Source organism: Orcinus orca, chromosome 1 (genome assembly GCF_937001465.1).
Source record: "Orcinus orca chromosome 1, mOrcOrc1.1, whole genome shotgun sequence".
Taxonomy (NCBI): domain Eukaryota; kingdom Metazoa; phylum Chordata; class Mammalia; order Artiodactyla; family Delphinidae; genus Orcinus; species Orcinus orca.
In genome coordinates, this window is record NC_064559.1 from 137,990,415 (window position 1) to 138,004,010 (window position 13,596).

The 13,596-nt window shown below is 40.8% G+C and overlaps 1 protein-coding gene across 5 annotated transcripts in view; it reads left to right on the forward strand.

Moving 5' to 3' along the window:
• Positions 1-5,258: 5,258 nt before the first annotated feature.
• Positions 5,259-13,596, forward strand: part of SYDE2 (synapse defective Rho GTPase homolog 2) — a 39,996-nt gene continuing 31,658 nt past the window's right edge. For 2 of the 5 annotated variants that reach the window (XM_049708757.1, XM_033431951.2), the window contains exon 1: positions 5,259-7,995. In XM_049708757.1, coding sequence (XP_049564714.1) covers positions 6,525-7,995 — 1,471 coding nt within the window. In that variant the 5' untranslated portion in view covers positions 5,259-6,524. The remainder of the gene's footprint in view (positions 7,996-13,596) is intronic. The other 3 variants (XM_033431945.2, XM_033431934.2, XM_004262972.4) reach the window with 2 other exon arrangements.

A 13,596-nucleotide genomic window follows, 5' to 3' on the forward strand; every position in this document is an offset into this window, starting at 1 on the left:
AATATTGACAATATTTCATATTGACAATTTGGTAATTGATACCAAGTCTATTACTTGGTAATTGATAGAGAAAAGTAAACTGTAAGTAAGAAGCCACTGGTATTTATTTGTTGAATATGTAGAAACTCTATTGAAAACCTAGGATTTGGTATATGAAAGCATTTCTGACAGATTTTGCCCAGTGAAACAGTGGCCAAGCTGTTCTTATTTGCATCTCCAATCTTCTCTTAAAGGTTCCTTTAAAACATTTTTCTTTCATTGAGATTTTCCATGAATATTAGCTGGGAGTATAAAGATAAAAGGGCAGGAAAATAGAGCCTCTTTTAAAAAAATGAGATGTAATTTGCTTACCATAAAATTCACCATTTTAAAGTCTACAATTCAGTGATTTCTAGTATATTTACAAGGTTGTGCAACCATCTCCACAATCTAATTCTAGAATAGTCTCATCATTTTAAAAAGAAATCCCATGCCCTTTAGCAATCAATCTTCATCTTCCCCCAGTCCCCGGCAACTACTAATCCATTTTCTGTCTCTATGGATTTGCTTATTCTGAATAGTTCACATAAATGAAATCATAAAATATGTCACCTTTTGTGTCTGACCTCTTTCACTTAGCATAACCCGCCTCCCCAACTCCGCAAAGTGCAGCTTGCAGCATCTTAGTTCCTTCCCTGACCAGGGATTAAACCTCCCAGGGCTCACGGTAGTGAAAGCTCCGAGTCCTAACCACTGGACCACCAGGGAACTGCCAAGCATGATGTTTTTAAGGTTCATCTATACCCTGCTAAACAGTAGCAATCTGATTTTACCAGGGAGGAAATGGAAACATATATTAACTTGCTCTTGGGTGTGAAAGTCACACATTCATTCAACAAATAAGTATGGAGCACTAATCTACCAGGTGAGGTTACAGCATTTGGGGGTGTCGCTATAAACAAATAAATGGTGTCATATAAACAAATATAAACAAATAAATATAAACAAATAAATGGTGTCATATAAACAAATAAATGGACATCTCACGCAGTATTAAATAGTAATAGGTACAATGGAGAGAAATAAAGCAAGGTGAATAGATAGGGGTATTATTTTAGGTAAAGTGGTCAGGGAAGGGCTCTCTGAGGAGGTAACATTGGAGGTGAGACCTGAATGGACGGAGGGAGCAAGGCTCCTGAAATGAAATCATTTCAGGCAGAGGGAACAACAAATGCAAAGGCTCTGAGGCAAGAGTGTGTTTGGGGTGTTGGAGGGCGAGGAGAGGAGGGAGGAGAGGAGAGAGGTCAGAAAGTTAGCCTCAGGCAGGTGCAGGGCAGCCCATCTAATGTAAGGGAGTGAGGGAGGTGGAATATCAGGTAATGCCAGCTGGTAGATTTGGTGGTGGAAGAACAAGGAAGTTCTCTCCTGAATGTTTCCATTATCTCAGTGTAACAAAAAGAAAAGTGATAACTGAGAGTGAGGAGGGGGCTGGTGTCAAAATTAAGTTCAGAAAGGGAAGAGAATGAATGCACTGGGTTATTTAGTGGAGTTGTTTGGCAGCATCCAGGAACCACTTGAAGTCTGTGATGTTTTTCTCCAGTCACATTAAGCCATTCAAGTATCAGTGCAAAGTATGTGGGAAAGTTAGTTTTAACCAGGGATTGGGGTTTTGCCAAATGAGTAGGACAATGGGAAAGAGGGACAAAAGAGTTGAGGATGTATGCAAGGGACTGATTATACGAAGACCATGCAATCTAAACTGGGAAAGCAAGAAGGGGAGTGATAGACTGGAGGGATAGTGGGATCAAAGTATTGTTGCAGGCAGTGCTATAGGGAGTGAGCTGGAAAATAGGAAGTGGTGTCTGAAGAGTTTGCAGTTATTGGTTATGACAAAGTCTAATATATGACTCTAGGACTGGGTGGCTGAAGTGGGTGAAGGACAAGATTATTAGAGAAGTTCAAGAAAACAATAGGCGAGGGTATTGGGTGGATCCTTTCTGTGAATAATGAAATCACCAAGAGTGATGACAAGAAAAATAGTGGAGAGAAATATTGAGGTAGATGTTAGCAGGAATGAAGGGGAAGTTGGTAGATGACTACAAAAGCAGAGGCAGCAGGTGGTATTTCAAAAGAGCTGTGGAATTTTAGAAGGAAGGGGAAATACTGATCTGGAATTGGCAAAGATGAGCAAAAGTTCACCATGATCAGTGGTTTTGGGGTATATGATTGATCAAATTAGGATTTGAACTAGTTCTATCAGATTTCAGATCATTTCCATTATACCACTCAGAGTTTGGAATTATATAGTTCTTGGACCTAGATTTCAACATTCTCTTGACATCCCTGCAGTGTATATTATTTGGCTGTCCTCAAAGTTGTATTGCTTTAAAACAGGTGCCAGGATCTATTTGAAAAGCTGGATTCCAATTAAAATTTTGAAAGCTCATACAGTGCAATTGGTTAATATGTTGAAGAAACTGGATCCTCTGACCTGTAGCTTCCCATAGTCTGGATTTTGTGATCACATTCCCATGGTGCTATCTAACATGTTCCTCTGTTCTCTGTAATTCCTGGAAATTGGTAATCAGATCTTGATCAGACTCAGGTTTCATTTTTGGTAAGAATACATCATAGGTGGAGTTGTGTACTGGATCAGAGGCCGTGTAGTGTCAGGTTGTCTCTTTCTCCCTTTGTGATGTTAGTAGTCATTGGTGACTTTTGCCTAGGTCCATTCGTAGAGCCATTATTTCTTTAAGGTAAAAAATGTTGATATTGCATCAAATCTTGTTATTAGAATGACAACTCTGCAAAAGAGCAAATTCCCTTCAACTATGGGTTATCCTGAGGCACAAGTCACTTAGGAAAGACAGGCTATACCAGTTCACTTTTCAAGGGGCTTATCTGAGGGCTCCTGTGGTTTTAAGGATGCATATATTTTGTCTTTAAAGTATTTAATTGTAGCTTGTCCTACTTTTCAAATTAGATGACATTTACAGGATGCAGTTTCACATTGTGGCTTAATATTTACAGTTAAATGGGAATACATTATAGGATTTAGTTCTAACACCCTTGAAGAGGACTGCACAGAGAAGTATTCCAAATGTTGAACAAGCAGCTTTCCAATGTTCAGCTGCATTTCACAAAAGCTCATAAAATATTAAAATCTTTTCTGAAAGGTAACCAACTAAATAATTTATGAAAATAAAGGTTCAAGTCAGTGCAAGTAGAAAATGTCTGTTCTCTTCTTCTATACAAGGAAATATCCCAGGGCTGTAGTGGTTTTGGAATCAGATAGATGGGGTCTGAATTCCCCTTCACTTATTATGGTGACCTTGAGCAAGCTACTCTGCATATCCCAAATATGTAATAAGAGAAGCTGAAATAGTGAATATTCTAAAACATTATAGATTTCTAAATATTAGAAAATACATATGTACTTAGCAAAAGCCTCCTATTTATTACTTTGGTTGGAGGTGTGGGATGAGGTAAAAAATATTACCAATTGCCAGACACTGTTAGTTACGAGAAAACTAACAGAAAAAATTGCTCTATTGAGGACATGACTTCTTTGATTCCCAGGGCAGTGGTGATGTGGTCAGCTTTAGGCTGAAGCACTTTTTATTCAATTATTTATGGAACTGCATGGCAGACCATGTAGGTCTACACCAGAGGATCCCCATAAGGCAGTTTAGAGAGAGAGAACTGGGCAAATGCCAAGTTAAACTTGCCTTTGGTTCCACTAAGAACCAAGAATGGAAGACTGAGTAGCAGTGAGAAATGCACCCTACATTGCCTAGAAAATAACCATAAGATACCTAGATATTTCCCTTCTACTGCTGTTAGACTTAGCCCTCTGCCTCAACCTGCCCTGCCTTTCCCGCCTTTTCCTAGATTCAGTATGACCCCATCTCTAGTTTACCTCCCTGCTTACTAGAGCCCTGTTATCCCATAGTTATTTTATCTTTTGTGATAGTGCCGACACACAGTTGTTGATTCATGGGGCATCAGAATGATTTCCAAGTCACTGAGAAGCAAGTACAAACACTGGAAAATATATCCCTACCTCCTAGTTTTCATAGGAATCTGTTGATTAGAAACATATGAAAATTGAGGTAACTGTGGGAATAGGGTAGAAATTGTTAAAACACAAAAAGGATTTTACACAATATAGCTTATGTTCATATCTTGTCACTGTCTTAATTATATGCATATATAAGTTTTGAGGGCACTGTCTTCTTAGAATTACATTTTTATAAACTTATTGAAGTGTTATGCACATACAGAAAAGTGGGATTTGCATTTCTAAAGTCATTAAATAGTGTCACATAGCTATGACTGCCTACATTGCTGTTGTGACCCAAAATACTTCTTAAAAATTGGGAATTTATGAGTTAGAACATTCTCAACTTTAAAGCAACTTTAAGTTCAGTTGTGCCGTACAGCATCAGACTTAGTTCTGAATAATTCTTAGAACACTGCATAATATTTTATACCGGCCAATGTTTTATAGTTCCTGAACTCAACAAGATGACAAGTTGAATTAAGGATGAAGTTCAACCAAGACCTACCACCTTACATTTTTCTATTCATTTTAACATAGATATGCAACTTATGGTATTCTTAACAACTGTGTTAACTACAAAGAATAAAAAGATTTTGCAAACAAGAGTTGGAATGGAAACAATTTCTGAGATAGAGATCAAATTGTGTTTATAGACACCATTGGCAGCTTTATCATCAGCCATTTCCTGTGGGAATATTTCACTGGGACATAATTTTATGCCTTGACTATTCATTAAATAGCTTTGGTTCCAGAGAATAAAAATAGTGTAGAACTATAAATAGTAATGTATGCAAATTGTAGTGTAACATTTCACTGTATTTTCCTAGATGAGAATTAAGATTATTTAACAAAGTATGTTCTTACACATCACTGAAAGAATTTTAAAACAACACTAATAGAGTATGGTCTAGTGGAGAGTCAGGCAATAGACTGGAAATTAAAGTCATTTGCTTCCTTCAAATTAAAGTTGACATTAGTTTTAAAATATTTATTCGTCATGTACAGTGTATAAGATGTTATACTCTATGAAGAATATAAAAGTCAAGTATAAATAGTCTCTGCCCTCAAGGAGTTTATGAATTTTCTTGTATGGGAGATAGGGTGCACCTTGTAAAAAACAAAAAATAATAAACATACTTTGAATGGGTATGAATAAAGTACTGTTGGAGTTTGGAGGAAGAGAGATCGTGCCCATGTGGAAGATCAGAGACGACTTCATGAAGAAGGCAGCTGAATGGAATCTTAGAGGATGGGTAAGATTTCTGCAAATAGAGATGCAGGTAAAATTATTCCAGGATGCAGAGCCTACGTACTAATAAAGGAAGTATAGGTCAAAGCACATTTAGAGGCTGGAGCCTTTGACTGATAGGAGAAAAAAAAAAAAAAAAAGGAACTTACATAGATATATATCGTTGAAAATAGGGTCAGTTAAATTCACTCATGCAAGCATTTGTTTATTCAACAAATATTTCTTGAGTACTTACTAGGTGCAAGTACTGTGCTAGGAGTTAGTAGTACACTTATGAGGTACTCGGACAAAGGCCCCTTCTAATACGTAAGCGCTAAAAAGTTTAACTCTGAAATCAGATTGATTCTTATCAACCACAAACAGGTCCACTGCTCTGTGGCAACACAAGGTATTTTACAAATGTTACACAGAACATGGAATTTAATGCTTTTGAGAGAGAGTTGGTATTTCCAAATAACATTGTTTCTCAATTTCAACCCAATTGTTTTTCAACCCAGTTTTAATTAAAACAAAGTGTTAGGTGATGGGGGAGGCTATATTTGCGCCTCCGTTTTACAAGTTTTGGTTTATGCTACAATTAATTTTGTGTTAGCATGCATTAACAGGAAGGAAGGGAGGGAGGGAGGGAGGAAGGAAGGAAGGAAGGAAGGAAGGAAGGAAGGAAGGAAGGAAGGAAGGAAGAAAGAAAAATAGACTTTAAAAAGAGACACCAGTGGTGATTTTTTTGGGCAAAAGGGTTTTTCCTAATTGAAAAGGAATCTCTGCAAATTTCCTTTAAATGGGCAGCTCCCTGTACAAATTAAAATGATTCGGAACGTTTCTAGAACACACTTCACTAAGTGAGATACACCTGTACTCATACCTTATCCGTCAAAACAATCTTTGTTTTCCCTCAAGCTAGGACTTGCACTATAGGACACGCCTCGTGCAGTGGTGGCAATGCGGAGGGTGGTGAAGGTGACTGAGTGGCAGCCAGGAGGGCACTTTCCCTTTCTCCGTCTCCCCAACCAGAACTTTGCAGCCTCCAGCGCAGACTCACCTTCCCGCTCCTTCTTTTTCCCGCCTCGACTCTTACTGCAACCCCCCACCCCCCTCGGTACGCTCTCTCTGCATCCCTCGGTCTTCTTAGCTCTCACCCACCTCCCTTCCCCGCCCTCCGCCTTGCCTCGCCCGACACCCGCAGAGTAGCAGCCGGCAGCCCGCGCGCCCCGTTGCGGCCCGGGGCTCCGGGGCATGCGCTCTGCGGCGCCGCCGCCCTCCCCCACCCGTCCCGCGGCAGAGTTATGCCAAGAATGTGAGGAGCCCGCGAGGGCCAGTGTCGGTCATGGGGAGCCGCCGCCGCCGCGAGCGCGGCTTCCTCCCGAGCGGGACTCCGAGCTCTCCCCGCACCAGGGGCGAGCCTGGCTGCTGAGGCGGAGGGGGATGACGGACCCTTTGAGGAGGACGCTGTCCAGGCTCCGGGGGAGGCGGGGTCCTCGTGCCGCCGGGGGGCCCGGGCGCCGGCTGGCCACAGCAGCCACCGTGGCGGCCTCTTCGGCTGCCGAGGGAGATGCCGGGGGTGCTCCGGGCGGGCCCCTAGGCGAGCGCGCCGGCGGAGCCCGGCCGAGCCTGGAGCGACCGCCGCCGTCGCCTCAGGCGTGGGGTCCTGAGGCGCGGGTCCCGGGAGGGCGGCCGGAGAGGTCGGGGGCGCTCGGGCCTCGGCCGCGCGGCGGGAAGGAGGCCGCACCCTCGTGCCGCGGGCTCACTCGCGCCTCTCTGCACGCTCCGCCGGGCTCCGAGGGCAGCGTAGAGGACGAGGAGGACGACGCCGACTACTACGAGAACCTGCCCGGCGGCTCCCAGCCCGCGCCGGAGCCTGAGGGGGCGGAGGCGGAGCGGTGGCCCCCGCCTCCCCCGGCCGCTGGCTCCTCCCCAGGGGCGGAGGGCGGCCGTCTGGAGACAGGCAGGCTGCAGACCCAGTTGCGAGAGGCCTACTATCTGCTGATCCAGGCCATGCACGACCTGCCCCCTGACTCGGGCAGGCGGCAGGGCGACCGGGGCAGGGCGGATCGCGGCTGCCCTGCGGGAGCCCGGGCTCCGGGCCAGCCGCCTTCCCCCTGCGGCGCGGCGGCCCGCGGAGCCTGCCCCCGAGACTGCGAGCGGGGAGGCGGCGACTGCCCTTGGCAGCAGGTGTCCCCGCCCCGGTCGCCTCCGAGGGAGTCGGGGGGAGGCCGCCCGCGGACTCCTCGGATGCGGCTGCCCTGCAGCAGAAGCCTCGACAGCCTCCGCGTGGGTGCCAAGCCGCCTCCCTTACAGCGGTGGCGGAGCGACAGCTGGATCAGGTGCGGCGCGCGCGGGGAACCGGACGAGCCCCCGCCACGTGGAGGCGGGATGGACGGCTGGAGCGGAGGCAGCTCCCGGGCCGCGGCGCCCTCCGGCCTCCGGCCTCCCAGCTCCGAGGACCCCCGCCGCTCCTCGGGAAGCCGCGGCAAAGAAGACGGCCAGGAGGGGCTCCCCTTCCTCAAACCGCCCGCGGTGACAGTCAAGAAGCTGCAGAAGTGGATGTACAAAGGACGCCTGCTGTCTCTGGGAATGAAGGGTCGCGCTCGTAGGACACCCCCCGAAGTCACCCGAGCGCAGGCAACGTCTCCAAATCTGGGCGCTTTGAAAATGCGGGAAAGCCAAGTCGTCTCGGTGCCGCCAGACCAAAGAATTACGCTGACAGGTAGGATACCTTGCAATCAAAATGTGTTTACAGACCGGGCTTCTGTCTTAAGAGCGAAGAAGAAGGTATGGTTTTGCAGACTACGGTACGTGCCGGTGCCAAAGTGAGGGTCACGTCAGTGGCAGCCTAATGCCATTTCCAGCCTAATGCCATTCCAGTATAATGCCTTATCTCGGGTTTGTTTGTTTATTTGTTTGTTTTTTTTAAGACAGTGGCATGAGGAACTTGGGGTTTTTGTTTTTTCTTCTCTAAGAACCAGTGTACCTAGTTCTAAGCGCAACAGTGAGTAAAGGTTAAGTTCACCACACTTTGCTTTTCAGTCTCGGCTTAAGAGTTGGCCGGCGCTGCCTTGACTTTTATTCTTTGTAGCTCTGGGCTAATCTGTAGACTTTTGTGGAGTTTGTGAATTTGAATTTGATCCAAGTTAGACTTTATGGGCTTCATAAACTGTCATTTTACTCATTACACCTCCCGGTCAGAAGCGTTTGTGTACACAGATACACACAACCAAAACCCAAAACCCAACCAAACCGAGAAAACTATCATGGTAATACTTCTTTTTAGTCAGGTAGGATTTCACGTTTCTTCTCTTCACCTTTCCCTCCCCTCCCCCTCCCCCCTAAAAACATAACAATGTAGGTAATCTTATTATTGTGGAAAATGAAGGGCACTTGGATTTTAATCAGAAGAAAAGTATGTCTTATGTACTTTTTAAGAAAGTGTAGGCAGTTAAAGGAATTTGTAAAAAGTATATTTGTCCTAATAATAGGATTTTACTCCCTACTTTATATGTGTGTGATTTTTAGTTTTCACTGAAGGTTTAAGTTATCCATTCTAGAAATCTCTTATGTTGTAAATAGTAAAAGAATTCTCTTGTGAAAGAAGTACCTTTAAACTGAGCCAAAAACAACATGATCTTTCGGACTACACTTTTAAAGACTTTTAGTGAACATAATGACTTACATATTAGTAATACTTTAAAAAATATTAAATGCTGAAATGTAAAAGTATTCACAGTACTTGGCAGTTTCTCTGTTAAGAATTACAAATCCTACAGGACTAGGTTTGTACACATTAACTTTTTAAACCAATAAACACAAAACGGGGAGAAACAAAGTTCACAAAACTTTTTATTACACAATGAAGACAAATCAAATAATTCACTTCAAGTGTATACAAAATGAGAAGTTCTTTTGAATCTATAAATGTCTAACCCACACCTGTCAATTTCCCTCAAATTTATTCCATTCCACCTGAATAAAAAGATAGTAGAATGTAAATTTTTGTGAAGAGAGGTGTACTTTATGCTAAGTTTATATTAAAATATGCGTTTCCAGTAGTAAAGTATTTGTAATCACTTATTACGTTTTAGTGCTATTATATCTTTACCTCCACTGATTTTGGTTCAGTTAACTCTTTTTAAGACAGTTAATTTTTAGCCATAACAAAAATCTGTATAAAACTTCAGTAAAATATGTATTACCCTTTTGTTGCAAAGGTTAGACATTACTATCTGATGGCTTTTAACACCCTCAGTTGTTGTGTAAACATTGAAGTGTTTTAAAAGTAATAATAACTGTAGTAACTCTTAGGAATGAATTCATTGATTTTTTCATTGAGAAACTAATTAAATGAAACCAATTTTAAAAGAAATTAAATGACACATTAGAATTATTATGTGATGGTATTTTAGATATTTTACAAGAAATCTAAACAAAAGCTTAGATAATCTCTGGTTTTAAAAACTTTCTCAGATGTTATTTCCTTTCAAATCACCAGTTCATCTTTTAGGAAAGATAAAAATAATTTGTGCAATGTTTATATATCTAGTATAGATTTGAAGAGTTAATTTTTTTAAACTTTTTTATGAAGGTTAGTTGAACTTATTAAAACCATTCTGAATACTTTGTGGGGTTTTCATATAATCTTTATTACTTCCCTCCCCTCCCCCCTCCATGGAGGTATGACAGCTGTTATTGCACAACAACAGCAAAAGCAAAGAAGGGGTTAAGTAGTTTGCCCAAGGTCACTTAAACTAGTATTTGGTTTATGTATACTAGTATATAGATTCACAAACTATTATGTGGATTCAAACTCAGGTCTTTATGACTCCAAAACCCCTATTTATATAAGGTCAAAGGGACTCGAATTTCTAAATTGCTTGGACTGAGGAGATAGATGGAATTTCAACAAGATTTAGAGGGGTAAGTAACTTCCTCAAAGTTGCAAAGAAGATGGGGGAATCCTAGAATAGGTTTAAAGTCTTTCTTTTAGTCAATTGCTTTATCCATCTTAAACCTTTACCTTTAAATGTTTAGTTCAAATTGGTTACTTGGATTCTACTTTTAATCATGTTTTCTAAAAAGTTAACTGGGCAGTCCCGATGAAGCAGTACATTCTTGGTTGTATAAAGATGTTAAATAGCTCAGAAGGGGACTTCCCTGGTGATGCAGTGGTTAAGAATCTGCCTGCCAGTGTTGGGGACACAGATTCCAGCCCTGGTCCGGGAAGATCTCACATGCTGCGGAGCAACTAAGCCCATGCGCCACAACTACTGAGCCTGTGCTCTAGAGCCCGCGAGCCACAACTACTGAGCCTGCCTGCCACAGTTACTGAAGCCCACACGCCTAGAGCCTGTGCTCCGCAACAAGAGAAGCCACCGCAGTGAGAAGCCCGTGCACCGCAACGAAGAGTAGCCGCCTGCTCGCCACAACTAGAGAAAGCCCGCTCCAACAACGAAGACCCAATGCAGCCAAAAATAAATAAATAAATGTTTTTAAAAAAAACAGCTTAGAAGGTTTATATCACATTTTTCTGTACAATATTATTTGTGGCGATGTTTTCTTTCAAAATAGTTATAGTTAGAATTTATAACACAGAATAACTATATAAGGATATAGAAATACCTAATCTACTTAGGTGTTTTGGAAATTTTTGAAGCTATATGACAAATGGAAGCCAAAATGATATTCAGTTTTGATTTCTGGCTCCTACTAAGAACCACTAAAACTTTTCATAGTATAATACTGCCAATGATTTGATGCAGTTGGGAATGTAGTGCTCACAGATTGACCAATTTGTTACTAATTGAGATGATTATTTAAGAAATCTAAAGTCATTACACATAGTAAATATTGTAAAGTTTCTTCAAGCCTTAAGGTTACAAAGGAATTTTAATCTATTTGCTGACTATACTTCATTATAACTCTTTATAAATAAGTTTTAATTAGCATATAGTACTCAAAAATAAATCGGAAAGCACTGGGTTGAGCTATTTTGGCCTTTTACTGCTTTAAAAATAATTAGCCTACTTTGACTCTACTCTTCTTGCTCCATGATCTGTGAAAGAAAAAAAAATTGGGGCATGTAATATTCTGTTCAAAATCTTTAGACAGTTCTTTAAAGGTAGTATTAAATAGCTGGTGTGATCTTGTGCATTATATCTTAAAGTGAAGTTGACACTGTTAATGCAGATTTCTATCTATTCCCTTCTCAAGTATTTGTAGCTTCAATTTCTTAACTTTATGAGCTACATTATCTGTATGAATTTTTCCAACAAATTCTTTTATGCATTAGCCCTTTCAAGACTAGTAACTATAGGCAAATACTTTTTGAGTGTCTTCTAGCTCTAAATTCTTCTGTTAGAAATTCTGCCATCGTGGCCCCAGAAGCAAGTGAGTCCATTTTTTTGTTTTTGTTTTTTGTTTTGGGAAGAGTGCCATAAAACATGGAGTTGCTGGTGGCAGGAAAACATTGAGAGTTACAAATTCAGCAGAAAATAGTGTTGTGTTGATTTTTGAAAGTCCTCCATTTCTAAGTGGTGTTTATGTTTTGAGAATCCTAAGGCTGTTTTCCAGACCTTTGCCACTCAACGTGTGGTTCGCAGTTATAGAGCAGAGCTTTTCAAACTTAATGTGTTTATGAATTCTCTGAAAGTCTTGTTAAAATGAAGATTTAATATGTATGGGGGTGGGACCTTGAGATTCTGCATTTTAACGAACTCGCAGTGTAGATGCTGCTGTTTGGTACACACTTTGAGTAGTAGGCTCTAGAATTCTCAGTATCTCAATCACCTATCTTGATACATTTTAAAAAGTTTTCAAAAAGCATTCTACTTTATTCTGATACTTGATACTTAAACTAACCCCTATTAGAGCAAAGCACTTGAGCTCTTTCTGCTTCAGTTTTATGTGTATGAATTTATACTTACTACTTATGTATGACAAGTTTAAGCAGATCCCTCCATGTTAGTCTCATTTTGCACCAACAAAAGTGAGATTTTAGAATCTGCAAGAGAGAATGCCATATAGTGTAATGGCTAATAGAATAGAGATTCTGGGTTTCTGATCAAATCTACCACTTACCAGCCTTATGACCTTGGACAAGTTACTCAGCTCTGCATAGCCTCAGTCCTCAGGTTGCTGTGATGATGAAAAAAGATAATCCATTTGGTACCATGCCTGGCACTTAGCTGTTATCAAGAGAAAGGCAAGCAGGCTTTGTGAAAATATATTAGGATTCTGGATAGAGAGTGAAATGATCTGAAGTTGAGAAGGACTGCTTTAGGGAGCATTGGGAATTGAACTAGAGGACACCACTTTAGGAGCACTTATTTATTCCACTCATCTTTTCTTCTGTGCTTCTTTTCTCTTGTTCCTCCTCATTACTTTCAGGGAACTGAAAAGAGTCTCAAAGTTTCCTTCTCTACTTTCCTGTCCCCAAAGCTAGCACACAGCTTTTTTCTTAAGAGTTTTTATTGCTAGTCACAAGGGAGGAAAAATAAAAGATAGAAAAATACCTTTTTTCTTTTCATTGTACCCCTCTCCTCATTTAGATTTATCTGGGAAAGATAAAGACATACATATAAACACACTCATATGTAAACCTAAGGCTTAAGTTTATTCTAGTAATTTCATTTGGGCTGCCAAGCCTGACTCTATAAGCAGGGCTGCTTTTATTTATTTAAGCTCAAATACATTGTTCATAAGAATGCTTTTATTTAGGATTTTTAAAAGAGAAGTAAGCTAAAACAACAGTTTGTTTTTGCAGTAGAATGTTTTAAATGATGAAAAGATGTTGTAGATACTGTACATTTTCAATGAGGGCTGCAGTACATAATTTCCCAGAAAGTTTGCTGTTGATTTTGATCTGGGGCACTAGTTAAATGTTTAGTAATAGTAACTCATCTAGATTTATTATGAAATACGTAATAGTTGAGAACACAAAATTGACTTGAGTAGTTCACCACTATGTAAATATTTTTCTGAGTGAAAAACTTTTAATTGCCACTTCCGCATTCTCTTACAGATTTTCAAGGAAAATGACTTTAATTAGAGTCTGATAGTTATACCATAACGTGTATAGTTGCAAGAGAATAAAGACTTTTTTGCCTTGCAACTTTGCACACTTATTTTTATATCTTTTTTACTTTTGTCTTCTTTCAACATATAAATATATAAATGTCAAAATATATATATACACACACACATATATATAAAATTTGAGGCTAAAGGTAACTTTTACATTTATGCCAGTAAGGTTTAACATTAATTTTAGCATAAATGGGGAGTGAAGAGAAGATGGTAAATAGCTTTCCATTTC